Source organism: Sminthopsis crassicaudata, chromosome 1 (genome assembly GCF_048593235.1).
Source record: "Sminthopsis crassicaudata isolate SCR6 chromosome 1, ASM4859323v1, whole genome shotgun sequence".
In the NCBI taxonomy this organism is placed as follows: domain Eukaryota; kingdom Metazoa; phylum Chordata; class Mammalia; order Dasyuromorphia; family Dasyuridae; genus Sminthopsis; species Sminthopsis crassicaudata.
Genome location: NC_133617.1, coordinates 180,407,576 through 180,431,316, shown reverse-complemented (window position 1 = coordinate 180,431,316; position 23,741 = coordinate 180,407,576). Strand labels below are relative to the sequence as shown.

General features: G+C 34.2%; 1 protein-coding gene across 3 annotated transcripts in view; it reads right to left on the bottom strand.

Annotated features, from left to right (window-relative positions):
• The window catches only part of CAP2 (cyclase associated actin cytoskeleton regulatory protein 2), a 163,848-nt gene that overhangs the window by 33,370 nt on the left and 106,737 nt on the right, over positions 1-23,741 (bottom strand). For all 3 annotated transcript variants that reach the window (XM_074272336.1, XM_074272318.1, XM_074272327.1), the window contains 3 exons: positions 10,222-10,365; positions 9,777-9,862; positions 4,647-4,752 (listed from right to left, as the gene is read on the bottom strand). In XM_074272336.1, the coding sequence (XP_074128437.1) occupies positions 4,647-4,752; positions 9,777-9,862; positions 10,222-10,365 (336 nt within the window). The remainder of the gene's footprint in view (positions 1-4,646; positions 4,753-9,776; positions 9,863-10,221; positions 10,366-23,741) is intronic.

Here is a 23,741-nt window from a genome sequence, read left to right as displayed (position 1 = left end):
CAAGGATTATATAGTACACATTTGATTGGCTAGAGGCAACCATAAACACTTGTGTCCCTATTGCCTATCTGCCAAGAGACTATCTTAAATAACACACAAAATTCCTTCAGAATATAACTTTGAAGAATGTTATATAAACCTAACATTAAGGGAAAATTGCCCAGTGACCAAGTTTAAATACAAACTATAAGTAGCATTTGGTATTAAGTAGGCTCAAGAGAACTCATTAGAGTATATCCATTCAGCAGTTGCTTTTATGCGGCAAAGAGAAGCTGCTGAAGTGAGAAAGATTGTCATCACAGTAAATCTAAGCATCTACAAGGAATTCATAGTGTTCTCTACAGCTGTTCATTTTGTTATGCCCACATTGTTGCACACTTGTGGGTACAAACACACATTCTCCCTTCCTCCTCCTGCCACATTGTTCTAAGGAGAGATCACTCAAAAAATCTTACATTTCAGCAGTGACAACTGAAAGAAACAACAGTTGCCTGGTACAGCTGTAGATTAAATGCAAAGGTCAAGAAATGGTAACAAGCAAATGTGGCTCCAACTGTGAGCACAGAACATAGGATAGATATTTTTCAGGAGAAATCTTCCTTTGGAAACCTTAATTCTCAGAGCCTGTGCTGTCAATTACTTAAAAAAAGATACTATAAGTCCATTTTCTTTTCCCTCTAAATCCAATTTAAGGGAAAAAAAGAAAAACAAATTATAGTAGAAAGCACTGAAGATGTTAAGTTGAAGTTTGCTATCTTAATGATGCACATATGAAACAATAAAAACCTAACTATAAATTACTTTTATCTAGATGGAATTTAAGAGAAATCTCCAAACGTCTATTTGATCAACTAATTCTTCCTAATATTGTTTCTTATTTCCCATTAGCACACCCCTATGAAAGCTATAAAAATCCCTTTTACCCTGCTTTGCAAGGGCTCCATAATTCATGTTATAACTCTATATAATTCATTTCTTTTGTTGTGTCCTAAATAGTGTAAGTGAAGAGAAATCTATTTGACTATTTGTAAGAGCGGATTTTGTTGTTATTTATTCTGTCACTCTCTAGAGCCCTATCATGGTTTCACATTTTTCAAATCACACATAAAAATGTATTTTTGGAATCTGGGGTAGAAACCAAAAAGTTAGAGAGAGAATTCTTTGGCAACAAGGGCAAAATAACACACAGAACTATGGAACTTAGAGGTGGAAGAAATTCTGGAGATCATTTAGTATAAATATCCACCCAAATCAAATACAACTAACAAGTTTCCTAAGACTACATCAAAAAGACCCACAAGTACCTTAATGTCCACACAAAATCTCTAGTACTTTGTATAGTTTCTGGCAGATTCTGGGAAAGAAAGGTGTGAATGTCAGCAAAATATGTCTTTATGAGAATGCTATCAAATTATTTGTACAAATACTGAGCAGTATTGTTTCCTTTATGAACTGAAATATTCTTTGTAAAATGAATGGAATGCAAATTGGTCCCAAGTTTCTTATACTAAGTATTTATGTTACATAGTATCTTTGTGCTCAGCTAACAGAAAGTTTGAATGAATACATTAAAACCAAGGAATGACTAAATATTTTCCTTTAATGAATCATTTACATTTTACTTTTCTCTTTGAAATTCCACAGTCAAAGTGGCAGAGTAGTGAGAAGTAATATGATGAGTTCCTTTCATAAAGATGTCTCTAAACAAACCTAGAAACTGAAGCAGACCAAAACCTTGATGGGAAAATATAGAAAGTGCCACATTGACTCATTTGTCCAGTCTTGCTTAGCATAGGGAAGAAAGACAGGAAGGTATGTGGATATTGGGGACTTCCAGGGAAGTGAGCTTGCATGAATGCTTCTAGCACCCTAGCTTGAGGGGAGGTCTTACTTTCTTACCAGGGAACCATCAGATCCATAGATACTGAGATAGAGACAGGGATGAACTGGAACTTGTAACTACCCAGTTCTGAGTCACAAATCCTGAGCAGACTGAAAGTAGATCTGCATATGGGAGTGATGTTCCCAAATAGGGAGGTCCTGGACATTGCTGATGAAAAGATCAGAGCTGCAAAGAAACTCTGAAGTTCAAATATAGGAATGAAAAGAAACATGGAAAAGTAAATATGAATATGCAATGATAAAGAATTAAACAAGGATAATTTGTTTATATTAAAAATGAAATGATATACATGTATGTCCCTATCACCATCAGAAGTCACAGAAGATCAATTAGACAAGACCTGGAATTGCTTCTTTTATGTCCTGATGATTTTAAGAATTAAAAGTGTGGAAGAAGAGAAAGATAGTGGAAGAATAATATACTGGAATAGAGGGGAAAAGGAGGTTAGAGAAAATCATCTCATATAATCAGGATACATATAAAAACAAGGAGGAAGCTGTGAGTAAGGAGGGAGCTCACACTTGAACTTCACTTTCATTTGAACTGGTCAAAAGAAAGAAAAACACACAAACATTACATACATAGTTGGGTATGGAAATATAATCCACTCAACAAGGAAATAGAAAGGACGGGGGAGAGATGTGGAGTGAGAATTAGAAAGTGGATAGATTAAAGAAGGGATTACATCTAAGCAAACAAACTATAAGGGTATAAAAATTATAACTCTTTTTGAGTTAGAAAAGAATGAGAATCTGAGGGGGTACCCACAAATTAGGGAATCAATGAACAAGTTATACTATATAAATGTAATGGGATACAATTCTGCTGAATGAACTATCAGTGCAATGACCAATCATGATTCTAGAGGACTAAGCATGTAATGAGTGACCAGCTATTAATAGGCAGGTGAAGAACTCAAGAGTTTAGAAGGAGACAAATATCTTTTTGGATATGGTCAATAAAGAAAGCTGTTTTGATTGACTATATGTGTTTGTAATGTGTTTAGTTCTGCCTGTGTTCTCAACTGGGGTAAAATATAGGAAGATGAGAGAGTAGATTTGATCTGATTAAAAAAGATTTTATTTTATCATATTTATTTAGCACAGAACTGCTATTTAATGTAATTCATTTCATCTAAGACTTTCCATACAATTTAATTTATCTTTATTTATTTTCAGGTTACTATTAAAGTATGTGAGAGCAATTCCATTTTGTAAGCTGAAAAATGCAGGCTAAAAGTTTACTGACGTTATAATACAATGAGACAGTAATTAGGAATCTCGATTGTCAATTGATCTGTAAACAGAACATATTATTAATCACCTTGCTGTTACAAAGACCTAGTTGTTTCTTTTTTTATGACAAAGAATGTGATGTGAAATTTGCCTTAGACAGACAACCTGCTTATGGGCAATGCTGAAAAAGATCTGCAATGGTTGCTATCATGCACTTTGATACCAAAACACATGCATATATGTACAACCCTTCTTATCAACCTCATGAATTGTGAGAACATAACAGAAGGAAAAGTTAAACATGTTGTGAACTGTTTTTTCTCCTTTGTTTATGTATGCAGCTAGGTTACACAGTGGATACAGTACTGAGTCTGATGTCAGAAAGATGAGTTCAGATCTGGCCTCAGATATTTACTAGCTGTGTGACCCTGGGCAAGTAACTTAACCCTGATTGCCTCAGTTTCCTTATTTGTAAAATGGAAATAATAATAGCATCTATCTTCCAGAGTTAGTGTGAGGATTAAATGAGATAATTATGCAAAGAGTTTAGCATAGTGCCTAGTATATCATTAAGATCTTACATAAATGTTAGTTATGCTGATAATATAGAATGGGAAAAGTGGATACAGAACATCAGGCTGAATGAAGGAGAAAGAAAGTCATGGAAGAAGAGAGCCCTATCTTTGACAAGAAATTTCAAATAAACACTCAACAGAAACAGATAAAAAACTCAAAAAATTTCTGTGTGAAATCATAACAACACTCTGATAATAAAACTATAAAAAAAGAATAAATATGGCAGAGAAAGGTCTATAAAATTTGACAAATTAGCATTCTAACTTCAAATTTAAGTGGCAGTTATTAGGAGTACATTGGCATTATATCAGTCTCCTATTGCTATCTCCATTTCTCTTTTGTCTTTCACCATTCCTGGGTACCAGAATGGTCATTGATGCTCTTCCTACTATGAATTCTCCAAATGGATATATGCTTCCTTCCTCAGGGTCTTGCTGACTGGTGAGAGCATCAGACACCTGACTACATTGTCTTTCTGCTTCCTGTCTTCCTACAGATTCTATTCCTCTTACCCTTCCCTATTTGGCACTTCTTGCTCTGGAAAGAGTAACCAAAACAATACTTCCATTACGTCTGGAAAGAGTTCATCATTCTGTGTCTCTGTGACTTCACCCTTTCCTGGTTCCCTTTCCCCTCCATGTTACATATCACAAGTAAGATTCTTGAAGGCAGACACTGCCTTTTTGTATTTGTTTTCCCAGGACTTTGAAATAGTGTGTGGCACATAGCATTCATTTAATAAATGCTTTTTAAATTCTTTTATTGATTCAGCAGGGAGAAATCATCCAGCTAAGTAAAAGGAAATATATATAGGTGGGAAATTATGTGCTATTTTCTAGAGAAGATTCTCACCTAAAAATCTGGGCTAGTTTTCTTGGGCTCATGGGTAAGAAGCCTTGGGTATGTGACACAGAGGGAAATGGGACACTTACAGTTTTACTCCAAGAAAGGCCTGTAGTATGATGTTCCTTGATGTATGCTTGAAGCTCAGTCCAGATGTTCAGGTACGACTTTACCCAATCCACATGGCGTAAATCGCTTAATCAGAGAAAGACATGACCATAAAAGAGTGATGATTTTTTAAATGCTACATTTATATCTACTAATCGAAAAGACCTGAACCAATTGCTATTTTTATAGCTTTTCCCCCATTTATCTCCAAGGAGAGAAAAAAACGCATGTGGAAATCATCTGCATATTCCAGATTTGATTTTTGTCTATATTAATAAAAGAAGTAAAAGAAATCACAAATTAAGTGGGATAAGTTAAGAAATTTGGAAACTTCTCTTTCTCAAAATATGGGCAAGCTTTTATGTATTCAGGGATTTAGAGTTTCATCTTAGGACTGTTTTTTTATTTTTAAAACTTTTCTCAATAAACACACACAAATGTGTGTGTCTGTGTGTATGTATATATTTGTGCATGTACACATGCATGTACCATATTATTTCTAAAGGCTAACCCCCCAAAATACACTTTATTCTTTTAAAGAGAACTCTTTAAAAAGATAAAATGCAAAGGTATAAATAAATAATTACAACTGTATGTGGTGATTTTTTGGCAAAAAAAAAAGTATGAAGAACTGTTGCATAAAAATACCTTTACTGTGTAAGTTGGGTAACTGGACAATTGAAAGACAAGGGAAGTGTGGGGTGAAGTTGTCCTGGAGCCCAGGCAAGGCAGCCTCAAACAGGAAAGTTTGTAGACCATATTCAACTAAAGGAAAAAATAGAGTAGTGGGGACCTCTTTGTGACTTCTGCCTCTTATCTAAAGCAAACTAGAGGACAAACGTGGTATGATTATTGTTCACATCTTGGTTTTGTATAAGCCAATTTGGGGAGAAAAAATGAGGTACATATTGAACAAATACCATATATGTGTGATGTATAATGCATATACATATAACTGTATATATTGAGCATATGTTTGCAACAATGGTAGATACAAATATTGTTATTTGCATTTTGCAATGGAAAGAGTTGAAGTTTCCTGAGGTTAACCTGTCAGTGGTGACATAGTTATTGTGTCAGAAGGATCTGAACCTCAGTCTTCCTGACTTCAAGTTTATGTAAATTTGGGTGAGCAAAGCCATTTTCTTCACTGTAATAAGCATATCTTAATTTAAATTGGCTCATTAATCCATTAGTGTCCAGATTTTAATTGGATAAAGTATTGGAAAGGGAGACTCACAGTTATTAAGTTAGATGCATATATTTACCTATATTTTAATTTTTTTTAGAACTTGACAAACACCTATCTATGAACATGAGCATTCCCATGTACAGATGTCATGTTGATTATATATGAAACTGGATATCATATTCCCAGCTTGCTTTATTTAAAAGTATATTATAAAATTTAAAAACTATCTACCTTGTCTGTCTTCCCCTGAAGTTCTATTTGATGTATTATTTTAAAAAAATACTTCAATGACCTGCTAGAGCAGGGTTTCTTAACCTAAGGTCCATGAACTTATTTTTAATCTACATATTGATAACAGTATATATGTATATGTATAAATGTGTATATCTATATATCTGTATGCATATATATATATATATATATATATATATATATATAAATTGATCTCCTTTGTAATTATATATACCTTGTTTTATGGATTTAAAGATATTCTGAGAAGATATTTATAGACTTATTTATGAGACTGTCAAGGGGATTTGTAACACAAAAAATTGTTAAGAAGCCTTGGGTTAGAGGTATTTACTAAAGGATAACAGAATCAGCTGCAATTACCATGGAAAAATCTGCACCAGGGACAATACATGGATAAAATAAAGACAGTGATGAAGCCAAAACAACTAGTTTATTTTGGTCTCTCACTGTGGGAGAATATCAGTCAATACACTTGGTTTTATTGTAAACTCAGACTGTTGTAAACAGTCCTTTAATGAAAGATACTTAAAAACTGCTCCACAAAAGGAAGAAAGTTAGAGGTCATCAACCTGTCTTTTAGTTTTCCTGCCTTTTTTTTTTTAAAGGTAAGAACTGTTCAGTGACTACAGTATGCCACAAAATACTGTGAAAATTTTCTGTAGATTCTGAATGAAACTGCAAGTACTGGAAGAATGAAGCAAGTTTGGGTATGTTTGCAATGTAGAGCAAGAACTGATATTGATTGAATACAAACTAAAGCATGCCAGTTTTCACTTTCTTTCATTCTTTTACTTTTATTCAATCTTATTGTATAAAGTAACTAATATGAAAATGTTTTACATGGTTGTCCATGTATATCTGTATCTGATTGCTTATTGTCTTAGGGATGTGGAAGAAAAGGGTGGGAGGAAGGAACAGAATTTGAAACTCAGAATTAAAAAATGTTTTAAATTGCTTTAACATGCATTTGGGAAAAAATAAAATATATATTAAAAAAGTGAAAGTAGGTATTCACTCAGGGTATTCTGTATCCCTGGGGTGGTCTGTCTCTGGCAATGATGAGAGTGTTTATGGCCAGGGTTCTGGTTTTACTGGAAGCGAGGTGAATGAGTTCTTCTGGCAACTATTCCAAAAGGCTTTTAATAGATTTGCCCTTGATGTTGCTAAAAATACTCTTTCCAGCCAAATTCTAGCATTTATGAACTAGTCTTAGAGTCTTTTTTGTGGTGTCAGACCACTAAGTCTGATAAAAAAGAAAATCTCAACTCCTCAGTACTACAGCTGAGATGCCAACTGGTACAAGGTATTATTACTTCCCCACCCTACCCTTCCCCAATACAGAGAAAAGGAGTGATGCTTGGGAAGTAAAGCAGGTAGAGAGAAGGACACATTAATGGGAAAATCAAACATTTCCAAGTTGGTATGTAAGAAAAATAAGGAAGGCTAAATGATGTCAGGTGTTCTCTTTATGTTCTTGTAGGATAATATTAGTGTCCCTCTGAATCAATACTAAATGTGGCTTAAGTGACTTGAGTCACTCTGTGTGTGAGTGTGTTTGTGTCAGTGTGTATAAGAGTAGAGGGTACTAACAGATTTTTTTTTTTACCTCCAACAATCACTAATATGAAGATGACCTTTTAGCAATTATTGCTTTCATGTTTTAAAAGGGAAAATGACTTGCAATCCTATTACCATCAAGTAATTCATGTTATTGAAGATAATTTGGACTCAAGTCTATCTGGGTAATTTAACACAGCCCAAACTCTCTGTATGAGTAGTGAGAGAGAAAAGGAAGAATGATAGTTCTTGGGGGAATAGCTGTTCCTGACTCACAAAGAATCATCTCTACTGAGAACAATAAAGATGCCAGATCCCTTTTGTTGAGTTATTCAAGAATAATTCCCACAGTTGAACTTGACCTTAGTATATAGCTTTAGCCATGATGTTTAGTCAAAATATATCTACTCTCTGTGAAAGCAATGATGGTGTCACTGGTGACAATGAAATTTCAGCCAAAACTTGAAATAAGCAAAAAGTTAAGATGAACAACATAAAAAGTATACTATAAAATATAGTATACATTCATATATTATTTATAATTTTTATTTTTTTCATTTGCCACTTAAAATTGTAATTTATTATACAATATGCTTGTTTTTCTCTTATTCCCACTCTTAAAGCTATATTGGGAGGGTGAAGTGGAATCTTAATAATTCAGTACTCCAAATTCACTTTCATCTGAAATATATAGATTTTTAACAAAAACAATAGTGCTATCTTCCCCTTTCTTATCCCTCTCCAAGAGAAAATTCATGACCTTATTTGGAGTTTTCTTGACAAAGGTACTGAAGTGGTTTGCCATTTCCTTTTCCAACTCATTTTACAGATGAGAAACTGAGGCAAACAGAGTTAAGTGACTTGTCCAGGGTAACACAGTGAGTTAAGTGTCTGAAGCTGGATTTGAACTCAGTTCTTTATGATTCCAGGCCTAGAATTCTATCCAATGTGCCAATTCATTATTGTTGAGAACTGACAGTAATGGTATAGATAAAGTTTACATAATTTTTAGCCAAGCGCTTAGCAAATTATTTCTTTGGATGAGAAAAAAAATAGAGATTCGGGCTAGAAGATGTATAATTAGTTTGATTCCAAGTTACTTGGTATCATCTTGGAGAGAAGAGATGAAGTGTCTCAGATCTCTGACTCTGGCCCTGTTGCATATTTCTGTTGATGACTTAGATGAAGCCATAGAGAGGTCATCCCATTTGCACCTGATGTCAATCTGAGAGAGATCCCTAACATGCTAGATGACAGGTAGACTCCAAGAATATCTTGATGAAGTAGGACAATGGGTTGAATTGGATAAGATTCATGTGGACACATATAATGAATATGTAAATAAAAAATAAAAAGTATTTATTTAACACAAGGCAAAATCAATTGCATTAGATACATGACAGAAAGAAATTATTAGATAAGAGCTCCTGGGGAAAATATGAGAACATTTTTTGGGTGGACTTTGAACTCAATGGAAATTGATGGTAAGTGTGACATGGCAGCCTCCTGGGATTACTTTTAAATTTGAAATATTGTTATTCCTTGTCTTATTGATTTCAAGCCAGTATCCCTCTCTTATCTGCCCTTTTCTTCTTTACATGGCTTCATTTTCTGATTTCTTTCCTTAACTTTACAATTTATTGACATTTACAAACTGATGTTACTAAAGAAGATACAAAATGAAGTGATATAATGGAAAGAGATTCATTTATGGGGCTGAGACCAGGTGTGAGGCATTCAACATGTTTTGGGTCTTGGTTTTCTCATCTGTGAAATGTGGATAATAACATTTACTAACTCTCTTGTGATAAAAACTCTTTAAAAACCTTAAAACACTTGTAGATATATGACCTATTTTTACATTATAGCAAAAATGGGGGAAAACATACAAAGTACACAAAACTAGAGAAGGTGTTCATCACAACAATAATAATGAAGTAATATTTGAATACCTGGATATTTATTTCATTTCTGATTTTGTTTTGTCTATATACATAAATTGAATTTTAGAGATTTCTGAAAGAAATAATGGACTCTACTAAACAACAATTCTCTGACTACTTCCAAACAATCAACTTCAAAGTAATGATAATAAAATAAGGCAACATACCTGTGTTTGTAGTCCTTTAAGACCCTGTTAGTATAAAATGTAGCAGCATCATTCATCTCCTTGACATAAGGACCTGGTTTGGGGGACTAAGAGAACAGCACCATCACCCCAGCATAGAAGAAAAAAATAACAAAGCAAGAAAATGGTTCAGAGAAAAAAAGATGAACAGTGGAGGTAGTGATACTTTAAAGTTATTAAGCAAAAAATGAGTGCATTAAAGCTACAGAGCATGATATCATAGGTTGCACAGAACATGTTAAGCAGAATAAATATTTGGCGTAGGCTGAAAAAAAAGAGGAAAAAAGTCTCCACTAATGCATCGGGTTAAAGATGAAGAAACAGGAAAAGGGAATTATATCTTTTTATGTGTATAAATATTAGCTGTGACTTCAACTACCAAAAGAGTGCCAAGATGAGGCATCCACAAATTATGGTCTAGACTTACCACTGCTATCCACCCCAGTGCAGGGATGCTTTCACTCACAGCTGAAAGATGATTAAACATTTGACTCCCCCGATTTCTCTCTCTGAAAGTCTGTATTTCCTGAATCTTTTCTGATATTGGTTTGAGAAGTGCAGCCACATCATTCTGCAAATAGCCAAATAAAAAATATTGTTATTGAAGACAGAACAGAAACAAAGATGCTCTATCCATGTTGGTCTAATCAGAAGCTGCCAAGATATTCCATTTGTCTGATAGCGTAAAGTAAACATAAGTGAAGTTTCCAGAACAGAATGAGTTGTTTTTTCCTCCTGTTACAATGTCTAAATAATCATCTCCCAAACTTTCAAAAAATTCACATATTTTTCCAGGTTAACATTATTCTCTTCTAAGATATAAAAAAAAAATACAATAGCATCAAAACTCTTTTTATGCAGTTAAGGTTCATAATGCATATAGTGAAATGAAACACCAATGAAGAAAGTATCTAACACTTGGTAAAGATCTCATTTGAGGATCTTTTGAGGTAAGTTGCTCAAGAATCCTAACTCTATTTTGCAAATGAGCAATCCAAACCTTCATTATAAAGAAATTACTTTCCCGTGGATCACATAGGATTTGATCAGGGCAGAACTGATTAGTACCCAGTTGTTTTTTTTTTTTTTTTAGTACTACTTCCAATGTACTTTCCATCATAACCTTCTTCCAGAATAACTTTAACTATTCTCAAAATACCAGTGAGAAACTAAAAATTAAAATTGTTATTCTTCTATTTGGAATGATCTGGTTTGTCTTTCAAAACAATACAAACTCAGTTTGTACTTGCCAATTTGTGAAGTCCCTGGATGCTGTGTAAACTTGGTCATAATTACTAGAAACTGTGACTACTTCTGAACTAATCATCTGACATGCCAGTCAGGTGGAAAAATATTACTGTAATAGCCAGTATAGAAATGCTATATTAATTCACAATTTATTTTTTTCTGTTTTCTTAACTTTAAGAAGTAAAAACAATAGTATTCTGTTATCCAGTCATTTCCTCTTTGTGATTTGCCATTTAGTATCTTATAAAGCTTTGATGTGAGCAATTGAAGAGATGTGAACTGCCTTTAATTAAAATCTATTTCCTGAAAGTCCAGTCCTTTGCTCAAAATTTGCTTGCTTCACAGTCATTCTCAACTAGCACTTGGAGCCTTTATTTTAAAAATAATCACCACTACTGGAAACTTCCTGGTAGAGATGAAAAAGAAGGAAAAGTGAAGGAAGTTATTTTTAGCTTCTTTTATTTTTTTATTGTTGAGTGATACCACTTGGACACAAGTCACTTGGCAAAGATATTAAAGTTCTTTGCCATTTGCTTTTCCAGTTCATTTTACAGATGAGAAAATCGAGGCAAACAGGGTAAGGTGACATGTCAAAGGTCATAGAAAGCATTTGAACTCAGATCCTCCCACCTCCAGGCCTGGTGCTCTATTGTCTATGTCATCTCCTTGTCCTCATCTTCAGTTTCAGAAGCTGTCAAAATTCATAGTTATCTGTGAAACATATCTTCACCTTATATAGCACCTTTAAATCCTACAAAAATGGAAACTAGCAAACTTATTAAAGTTCTTAATTCAATATATGGGTCTCTTTGATAGGCATGTCAGATAAATCAGTCAACTAGCATTTCTTAAGCATTAACCATGTACCAGGTGCTCTTAATATGAGATAAGGCAAAAAATAGAGCTTACAGTCTGGGGGAACATGCAAACACTTGCATACAAACAAAAACTACATAGGATAAATTGAAGATAATTGGCAGAGTGAAGGCCCCAGTGTTAAGGTAGGGGTTGGGAAAGGCTTCTTTTAGAAGGCAGGATTTTTGTCTCAAAGGGAACCAAGGAAGCAATCTCCAACATTCTGTGAATCGATAACTTGACTAATACTTGACTAACCTCTCAGTTTCTCTACTGCATTTCACTTTATACACATAGATCAAGAGAAAATTTTTTTTGAGTAGGATCTAAGAAATGCATGAATCCTGGGGCCTTATTATCAAATTATCAAATCTAGACCTGGTAGAAATCTTGGTACCCATCCAGCCCAATTCTCTCACTTTATAGCTGGGGAAACTGGCACCCAAGGAAGTTAAATGATTTATCAAGTGTCAAGTAATTAGGGGTGGGATTTGAATTTTTATCCTCTGATGTCAAAGCCAATGCTCTTTTCACTGCACCAAGCTGCCTTTTGGGGAAATAAATTATTTCCCAGAAAGGAAAAGATTCCTTGGTTTTGTAAGAGCAGGTCACAAGGCAACCATGTGACACAGTGGATAGAGTGCTGGGCTTAGAGTCAAAAAGATTTAAGTTCAAATCCAGTTTGATACTTCTAGCAGTGTGACCCTGGGTAGATCACTTAATCCTCTTTGCCTCAGTTTCCTCATCTGTAAAATAAGCTGGAGAAGGACATGACAAACCATTCCAGTATCTTTGCCAAGAAAACCCCAAACAGGGTCATGAAGATCCAGACATGATTAAAAGGCCTGAATAACAAGCTTAATCAGGCTTAAAAAGCCTTTCTTGAATCAGTGCTTAAGAAGCAAACATTTCTATCTACTGAAAGCAGGCAAAAGTAACCACAATGCAATGCATGATCAGGAGTCTCTTATAATATTCTCTCAAAGTCACCAAATGTTGGTCTGTGGTTGCCACACTGAGACCCAGCTGCAACAATCTGTAAAGCCAAAACAGTCTTATTGGGGAACCTTTGAGAAAAGCCAGGAGAGCTGAAATGTTGCTGATTGCTGGCCTATCGCCTTCAGAAAAAAAAAACAACCAGGGCCTATGTATTTATAATTTCAGATAGATTTATTAAGTTGATTCTTATTTATCTCTGACTTCCCAAGAACAAACCATAAAGTTTGAGAAGACAGAGGATTTGGGAAGATATTTTATATCAGTTATCTGATCGAGACATCATAAAGATTGGGAAAGTCTGCTTCTGCCTCAGTTTGGCAATAGCGTGCAGAAAGTCAGAGCTGTTTTCCCCTACCCCCTTTCCCTGCATTAAACATGTAAGGCTGAAAGTATTGAGTGCCACAGCTATGAGTCTGTTCTAATAAACAGCAAAGCTTTTATTCTGTGCCAGCAGTTTTCTCTTACAATTTAAAGTAGGTTTACATTCTCCAGCTCTTTTTGAACTTTTGCAGTGGGGATTCAAAACAGATAGAGAATGTTTTTAGCTCTCTGGTCTGTTTCCAGGAAGGCTTCACAAAAGGCTAACAGGGGAGGATGATGACAAAAAGACACTTTCACCTACTTAAGCATTGAGCACACAGTAGGTACTCAATGAATATTTGTTGCATTAAACTGAAATAGAACTTTTTCCTAAGAAGAGAGAAGAGTCAGTCACTTAATAGGTCTCAAGAATTTATTTAGAGGTTTAGTGGCATTTTTCCTTATTTGGTTAACAATCCAAGCACTCATTGGTTATACATATCTGGAATGGCCCTACTTTGCAATCATTCTTTGACTTTTCTTCAGGCTTCCATTACTCACATTCCCTAGGCAAAATCACATTTGACAAAGCAAAAAATGTGAGGGAAGAAAGTCTCTAGATTTCTATAGTCCATAGGTTTTAAGGTACTATATGTTTATAGATTCCAAGTGGAATAATTAAACAACAAATATTAGATGACTACTATGTAGTAGACATTGTGTTCAGTGATAGCGATGCAAAACCAAAACTGTAACTATTGCTGCCTTCAGGGAGCTAACATTCTAATGGGAGGATCCCAAGTACATATAAATATATTCTTGTTGTGGAATCACTTCAGTAGTATCTGACCCGATTTGGAGGTTTTTTTTGACAAAGATATTGGGGAGGTTTGCTTTTTTCAGTTCATTTTACAAATGAGGAGACTGAAGTAAATAGGGTTAAGTGACTTGCTCAGGGTCATATAGCTAATAAGTGTCTAATCCCCAGATTTAACTCAGGAAAATGAGTCTTCCTAACCCCAGGCTTTTTGCTTTATCCTAGCTGCCCTTATAAGTACATGCAAAATATGAATAACATTACAAAAGGGTAAATTTTCAGGGGAGGGTACTAGCAGCTATGAAAAAACAAAAAAAAGTTTTATGTAGGAGGTGGAATTTAAGCTAGGTTTTGAAGGAAAAAAGAACAGATTCTCACAGAATGAGATGAGGGAAAGCAATCCATGTACAGAGAACAGGAAGTAGTACACAGGTACCAAAGTGAAAAATGTCTGACTGGGTCACAGAGTAAAGGAAGGGGAGTAAAGTGTAACAAGATGAGAAAAGTAAGTTATAGGATCAGATTGTGAAGGTTTTAAAAGTCAAGTAGTGGACTTTATTTTATGCTATAAGTAATAGGGAGCCACTGCAATTTATTTAAAGGAGTAATCACATGGTCAGACTGGAATTTTCAGAAAATCATTATAGCAGCTATGTGGAGAATGGATTAAAATTAGGAAGAGATGGGAAAAGAGATTAATTAGAGGTTGTTTTAATGGACCAGGCAGAAAGAGACAAGGGCCAGGACTAGTGTAATGGTTGTACAAGCAGGGAGGAGATATTTTTGAGAGATGTTGTGGAAGTAGAAATAGCAAAATTAGGCAACTGGTTAAAACTGTGGGGTAAGGAAAAGAGAGGGACTGAAACTAACATGAAGGTGTCTTAAGTGTGTGTGATGGGAAGGGTATTGTCATTTTCAATAGAAATAAGGAAGTATGAAGTGAGATAAGTTTTTTTAAAAAGACAATGATTTATATTTTGAACTTTAAGCATTTAAAATGCTGAGCCAGAAAGGAGCTATCCACTTCATTCTTTATCCAACAACTTCCAGAAAAAAATATTTCTAGGAGATATATTAGCCCCACAGTACTTTGCTCTGTTTCAAAGAGTATCCCAAGACCTCTAGGTCTTTGTAACCTCAACTTCTTCTTTAGAGCTGAAAGACTGATATGTATTATCATTCTTATCTCAGGTTAATCATATGAGTACCTGATTTGTTTTATAGAAAGAACTAAAGCTAAAGATTGACCTCATTAAGCTATATTAAAGAATTTACCTGTGGGATGGGGATGGAAATCATATCATGCTCTTTGTGAGGAACAACTCAAAATTTTTGAAGAACAAATTGTGGCATTTAAATGTGATGGAATACTGTTATGATGTAAACATTATTTTTCCTCATTTTAAATGAGGAAAATAATTTTAAGGAGAATTTAAAAGATTCATACGAACTGATACAAAGTGAAGAACAGCCCAGAAGAAAATTTTGTACTATCACTCTGATATTATAAAAATGAATGTTTTAAAGACTCTTATGAACTGATGAAATACTAAATGAATATAGAACTAGTACAATGATTTACTCAATAATAAACAATAACGACAACTATGAATGAGGTAGGAATTGTGACGAATGCAATGATCATACATGATTTAAGAATACCCATATTCATTTCCTGCGAAAAAGATGATGGATTTAGTGCAAAGAATGAAAGATAGATTTGTTTGAACCTATAAGTTAGGGAATTTGTTTTGCTTGATTATGCATATTTACTATAAAGGATTTGTTTTTCTTTTATAATGGAGTAGGAGGTGAGATAAAATAAATTTCTGTTAAACTAAAAAAAAATTCAGAAGGAAAGTTATTTTTCTATTAAAGAAAAAAAAAGATGTCCCAGAATAAAGAGGAAGAAATCTCCTGCAGGCACCCACTACATATAGATATTTAAGCTAAGAATGTTTTTTTTTTAAATTGTTATTAATGTGTTTTAATCAAATGCCTGCTTAATGGTTTTTTAAGCAAACAAACTTCTGTGACATACACTAATAATTGGTCTGATCTTCAAGACTAGTCTATTCTCTTGCTGAACTCCAAAGATTTCCTTTAATTTTTCCTTGTGTTGGAATCTCTTTTGAGTAATATTTTAATTCCTATTCCTTCTCTCAGGCAGCTCTGTATTCTTCTTTCAGTATTCTGCTTAATTCAATCCTATTTCAATATTGGGATATTCAGAGATCACATTTGTCTCATTGAAGTACCAGCCAATGACCAGTTTTTTCTCTTTTTCCTCCTATACCATGACAGCAAATCCCATTTACAACATTGTTCCTATGGACCTAAGTGTCCCTGTAATATTTTGCCTAAAGTTGTGTTTTTGTTTAACTAATTAATAAGGTCAAGAGGAATATACTTTTATGTTATTGATGAGAGTTGCCACAGATTAAAAATAATGCTTACTAATTCTGGCAGCAGGAATCCTTACTTTTTTGTGTAACATAGAAAACAGATGAATTGGTAATGCTATCTAAAAGAAGAACCATATTTTCACAATACTTAATATTAAGATAGCTTAGAAGTAGTAGAATATATACTTCAAATTTGTATTAAAAAGAATAGTTCAAAGAAATGAAAGCAAGGAACTTATTTTTAAAAAATCTTAAAATATGTCTTGGGCACATGCTATGAAAAATGACCTGTCACTGACAGACAGGATCTCAGTTATTTGAGAATAATTTAAGAATCCTGGCATAAACACTGCAAATGTGTTGTCATTATGACTTCAAGGATAATTTATTTAGTTTTCAATTAAAGGCAATTGCTATGCAAATACAAATGAATCTCTTCCCTTTTCTAGCCTTTGGAAAGAATGAGAAGGATGGGAGTATGGGAGGAAGAGGGAATTCTGAGGGTAAGGAAGGAGAAGATAAGGTAAAAGGGATAAGGTAAAAAAAGAAAGTAGTGAGTAAAAATAAGACAGAGGGAAATTCACAAATAGTGATTATAGCTTAGAATGTGAATGTTTATAGTAGTCCTTTTCTTTAGTTGGCAAAGAACTGGAAATCACATCAATTGGGGAATAGCTGAACAAGTTGTGGTGCATAGTTGTGATAGAATACTACTATAAAAAATTATGATCTCAATAATCTTAGAAAAACATGGATAGACTGCCACAAAATGATGAGCGAAGTGAGCAGAACCAAGAGAACATTATATACCGTAACAGTGATATTGTTTTAAGAAAAACTTTGAACGATTGAGTAATTTTGATTATAATAAATACACAAATTAAAAATAAAGGACATACTGAAGAAAGAGGCTATCTATCTGCATCCAGAGATGCATAAATAGAAGTGTATATAGAATAATGTTTTATATATATATATTCACACATCTATTTGTGTCTAATAGTAGCTATCTCAGGCTGGGAGGAGGTAAGGAAGAAAAATAATTTACATGATAACTATTGAATATTTGGAGGGAATAGTAAGTTGTATATGGTAGATTTGCAATTTCATGTGCAGTAATCTTTTATTGTACTGTATTATTAAAATGCTTGTTTTGTGCCATGAATTGAAAATAAAAGAAAAGAAAAAAAGAAGATAACATTGATAGAGTTCATAGTTGGTACTAGTTTTCAGCACACTAGTGATTAATCTTATTTCTTTGGTACACACAATTGTTTGCATGTTGTCTCTCATCAGACTGTGAGCTTTCTGGGATCAGGGATTGATTTTTGCCTTACCAAGAACTTAACACAGTGCTAGGCACATAATGGGTATTGTTAACCTAATAAATGATTACATCAGCTGTCAAGTTTTAAAAGTTGTGGAGTTTTTAACTTAAAGATCAAAATCACTTGCAGATGCTAATATATACACACAACAACTTCTTGAAATGTTGATTCTTATTTCTGACCACTAGAAGGGTGGAGGAAAATCTATTCTGGAATGACATGGAAGTAGATCTATATATGAACAAGGGCCTTAGGCTCTCCCATCTACATCTGATTAATGAAAATCTTAGATGGGAAAGACATATGAAATGCCAATCATGCAGCAGTCTTACCCTTCCCTATGAAGACCATGCTCAATCTAAGACTGATCAATCATTACTTGTCATTCATTAATTTGAGTTCCTACATACTGAATAGAAATAAATTTCTCCTATTCTTTCTGGATTTGGAATGTTGCTTTAGTTATTCAAAATTTAAGGTCATAATTAGTAAACAGTTTAATTAAATTCAATAGAAGCATGGTAAGATCAAAAACATTACGTGTATCAGAGAATGTTCCATCCAGTTACTTCCTAATCCAACCTTTCAAAGTATTAAATCCCTCTCAAATTGGAGTCTGGGTCCTCTCTGTTCAGTTTCTCAACCATACCATAGGAGTGGGAAACATGATGTTTAAACTCACAAGCTGCATAAACAGTTACTGAGGATGATTCCTGCAATGTTCAAGGATTCTCTTGCTTTCACTTTCATTGATATCTCCAGAGTCCCCTGGGTGCACTACGCATTACTCTGGATCAGCACAGCAGTAGTGAAATAGCTTTTTTCTTGTTCTGACTTTAATTGTGTCCCTGGTCTCACAGTAGTTGCCAGATTATAGAAAAAGAGCTCCTTTGAGGCCCAACTGAGCCTGAAGGAAGCTGTAGGAGACATAGTTTTTGCAATAATATGGATTATCATTTTTCAATTTTTTTCCTTCTTCAACCTCCTTGCATGAGGCCTGCAACCACAGCTTCAGTCTCTAGTTCATCCATCCAATTTGACTTGATACTGAGGCACTATTACTAATCAGCTGATATTCCTGTAATTGGGCCTGTCTCCAACCTCAGAAGCACAGGTGAGACCTGGCACCAGTAAGTGCCCCTTTCTAACCAAGTACGCCCAGGCAAATATTTTCTAAATGAGATGCTTGTTTCCATGAACAAATGTATCCTTTAAGCATATTCTTACATCCCAAATATTGGTTTCAGGTATACAGGTCCTATATCATTGGGAAATAGGTCTAAAACAGAAAAGTTACAATAGGCAGTAAAATAAATTTCTGTTTGTTGACCATTGCAGGAAGCAATGTTTTTGCAGCTGCTTCCTCAAGGTAACTGCCTGTCAATATACTCATTCCAAATTCTCCTTATTGATCAGAAAACTCTTGTGAAATTTTTGAAGCTGCTTAAGGAAAATCCTCACAAAAACATTTGACAAAAATTGCACCAAAGTCAAAACAAATCAACATGTAATTAATGCCTATTATATGAAGTGAACTGCTAAAATGTATTCTAACAAATATTTTGGAAAATTCTTGGAAAAAATGTCCCCAGAAGACTTCATTTATCATTTCATACTTTTTTGAGGAGAGGTCCCAAATAAAAATCCATCCTTTATGAATAGACAATTTTCAGATGATGAACTATTTCTACTCATATGAAAAGATGCTCTAAATCATTATTGATCAGAGAAATGCAAATTAAGACAACTCTGAGATACCATTACGCACCTGTCAGATTGGCTAAGATGACAGGAAAAGATAATGATAAATATTGGAGGGGATATGGGAAAACTGGGACACTGATGCATTGTTGATGAAGTTGTGAATGGATCCAACCTTCTGGAGAGCAATTTGGAACTATACTCAAAATGTTATCAAACTGTGCATATCCTTTGATCCAGCAGTGTTACTACTGGGCTTATATGCCAAATAGATGTTAAAGAAGGGAAAGGGACCCACATGTGCAAAAATGTTTATGGCAGCCCTTTTTGTAGTGGACAGAAACTGGAAATTAAATGGATGCCCATCAATTGGAGAATGGCTAAGTAAATTGTGGTATATGAATATTATGGAATATTATTATTCTATAAGAAATGACCATCAGGATGAATACAGAGAGGTTTGGAGACACTTACTGTCTCTCCAAGCATCCCCTGATGCTAAGTGAAATGAACAGAACCAGGGGATCATTATACACTTTAACAACAATATTATACTATCAATTCTGATGGAAGTGGCTATTTTTGGCAATGAGAGGATCCAAATTCAGTTCCAATTGATCAGTGATGAACAGAACCAGCTACACCCAGAGAAAGAACACAGGGAAATGAGTGTGGATTGCTTGCATTTTTGTTTTTCTTCCCAGGTTATTTTTACTTTTCTAGATCCGATTTTTCTTGTGCAATAATAGAACTGTATAAATATGTACACATATATTGTATTTAAGATATACTTTAACATGTTTAACATGTATGAAACTGCTTGCCGTCTAATGGACGGGATGGAGGGAAGGAAGGGAAAAGTTGGAAGAGAAGTGATTGCAAGGATCAATGTTGAAAAATTACCCATGCATATGTTCTATCAATAAAAAACTATAATAATAATAAAAAAATAAAAATAAAACCCATCCTTTTCTTAAATCCCAAAGCTTCTTTTATGCTTCAAAATGTAATCTTATATGGATAAACCTTGGATCATCTAGAATCATTACATAAATCAATCATTCCAAATAATCAACTTTTCCAAATATTGGAGGGTAAGGTCTTAAAGTGCTAGAACTTTTAAAGTATTTTTGATGAAAATCTTTCTAAAACATACTATGTAGATCCTCATTATCTTAATTATAACACAATGCTGTCTCACTGTTTCTTGATCTAATTCATCCATTCTACACACCAATTGTAACTGCCCTCCAATGACAGATTCATTTTCTTGATAGACGTCTCGCCGTATCACTTCAATATCCCAAAACTTTCAATTGTTTGTTAGGTAAAGTCTAAACTTTTTAGCCTGATATTCAAGTCCTCTACTGAATAAGTTCCATTCTGCCTCTCTGCCTTATGTTACATGGCTCTCTGTCATGTATTCTATATAGCCAAACCAAGGTATTTACTGATCCCTTAGTACATTATTTACATTCCTGCCTCTTTACCTTTGCTCATACTGTTCCAAAAGCCCATAATGCTCTTCTTTCTGGGTCCATCTTTTAAAATCCTAATGATCTTTTCACATCTAGCTTAAATGCCTCTTCTACCCTGAAGTTTTTTCCCCAGTCACCCTAAGCTAAAAGAGACCTTTTTCATTCTTTTCTTTTCTTTTTTTTTTTAAATATAGATTTTTATTTACAAGATATATGCATGGGTAATTTTACAGCACTGACAATTGCCAAGCCTTTTGTTCCAATTTTTCCCCTCCTTTCCCTCTCCCCACCCTCCCCTAGATGGCAGGTTGACCAATACATGTTACATATGTTAAAGTATAAATTAAATATATAAATTAAAGCCAATATATTTTAATATTCTAAATTATATATAACTACCAAAGGAGACATTGCTTAATTTTTGACTTTGTAAGCGTAGCACTTCATTCAGTAGCTGGCATGTAGTAGGCACTTAAAAGTTTGTTCAAGGTTCAAATTTTGCTTGTGACATGTACTGGCAGTGGGATTTTGGACAAGTCATTGGCTCTTCAGGGCTCTATGAAACTCTGGGAAAAATGCCATAAGATAAAGAGAAGGTTCTTATCTGCACTGATTGAAGATGTTTCCTCACCCCAAAGTTAACCTATATCAATGAAATCACAACTCCAATTCCTAGCCTTTTCTCCCTTGGTGCTAAAATGATGCTGATTATAGATAGATACTTTGTGGAAGATGGATGTGAAATCTGTGGCAAGTCTCAGCCTTAGAGAGGAAAAGATGGTTGTATTCTTTGTTACTTTTATATTTCTCTTTTTCAGGTAAGGGGGAAAAAAGCCCAAACTTGTTGGGAGATCTTTCTCCTCTTTTCCTCTGTTTGATTTTCTCCTTGAAGTCTGCCCAGACTTTCCAGTTAACTTATCCTAGTTTCTCTCTTCTTTTTTTCCCAGTTGTTAGAAGCTGACACTTTGTACTCTTCATCAAATGCAAAAACTTGAGGAAAAGGGTATTTGTGAATTCTATTTGGAAATGAAATTCTATTTGATCCTCAATCTGTCATAAGCCAGTAGTTAATCATTACAGAACATGGAACATTAATATGGAAAAAAACAGGAAGTAGGAGATGCAAAGCACGACCATCTACTCATACTATTATTTGCAAGTGGCTACCCAGAATGCAGCTAGTCATAGGCACAAGTTCATTTTTAATTCCAGACACTCCTGGCCTTGGCTCTTTACACAGGATATTCTGCATGCTGCTGATTAGCATTAAAGAACGAAGTCTACCAGCTGCAAAATCAAGTACCAGCTTGACCACTGGTGTTCTGCCAACTATCTCACTCTCCTGGGTACTTCCTCCTACCTCTAGATTTTTCTCATTTCCACCTTTAGAGTTGGTTTGTTTCTCAAAATGTTTTTTATAGGTGATCTCTAAATAACATGTAGTGCTCATATCTATCCCCCCTTCTTTTTCACTGGTCAGCATAACCAGAAACCTCAATTAGTTGTACATTTATACAAAGGGAAAAAATTACACACTTTGCAAGGTGCTGATTCTTTAGTAAATTTCTGATATCTGAATTATATCTACTTACATTTAATAATATGTAAAACAGGAAATAAAATTCTGAAATGTGAAATGAAATTATGATATAAACTAGACTTACATCTCATAGTAGAGGTAGAAAACATGAAATGAAACTCTTCCATAAGAAAGGTCAAACAGGCCACTCAAAAAGAAATATTGCCTATCTTTTCTCCTACTGCTAAAAAAGCTCTAATCTTAATAAATGCACACAAATCCCTATGGGTGTTGAACAATTGCTTTTGGGCATTCTTGAGTGAATATCAGTTGGAAATTTTAAGGCACTGTTAGTTCAAGCTACTTAATTCAACAATCCAACAAACATTTATTAAACTTATGTGTAAAGAGCATTGTGCTAAGGCTTTTGGCAGGGGAAGGAAGAGGAGAAAAGGAGAAAACATAATATGCCATAGTCTTGTTGTTATGGAAACTACAGTTTAATAAGGGATGTGATTCAAATACTCAAATGGATCTTTTATCAAAATGGATGTTCTCTTCAACTATGCACATCAAAACCTATCCATTCACTCATCCATTCCTGTGACTCTTGTTGCCAAGATATAGTGATATGACACATACATAAATAATTAGAATACAAAGTATCACATAGTAAATATGAGAGATACGTACCCTTTGTATCTCTGTGTTATGGAACATTGGAGAGAGCAATGATTAATATCAGCTGAAATGAGCAGAAATGTTTCCATGACAAAAATAGCATTTAAATTGGACTGTGAAGAATGGAGGTATAATCACTGAAAATATAGTGTTGTTGGGTATAAAAAGTGAAGTCTATAATTAGTTATGGAACCCAGTTAGTAAGAAAATTGAGAACAGGATCTTGAGGAAATAATTCTTAGCACTGTTGTTGGAATTCAAGTTTACTTTATACCTAAGGGGAATATTTGAAGACTTCATTAAAAGAACCTTCAGAATCATCCTTTGCAAACATGCTCTCTAAGTCTACCTGACTATAATTAAACAATTTCCCCTCAAAATTTCTTTTTAGCTTCTTAAAGATGACAACTAAATCAGTCTCATGAAAAGAAGTTCTCTTTAAGTCTATATCTCACAGTACATCTCAAACATGACAGATACTCTCTCCAGATGAGTTAGCTCTCTTCAAGATGCTATTCTCTTGCTAAGATAGTCACAGTATTTAAAGACTAAGGAAAGTAATTTAAGTTAGGATTTTATACATATACTTAAAAATATATGTATTTATGTGTGTATG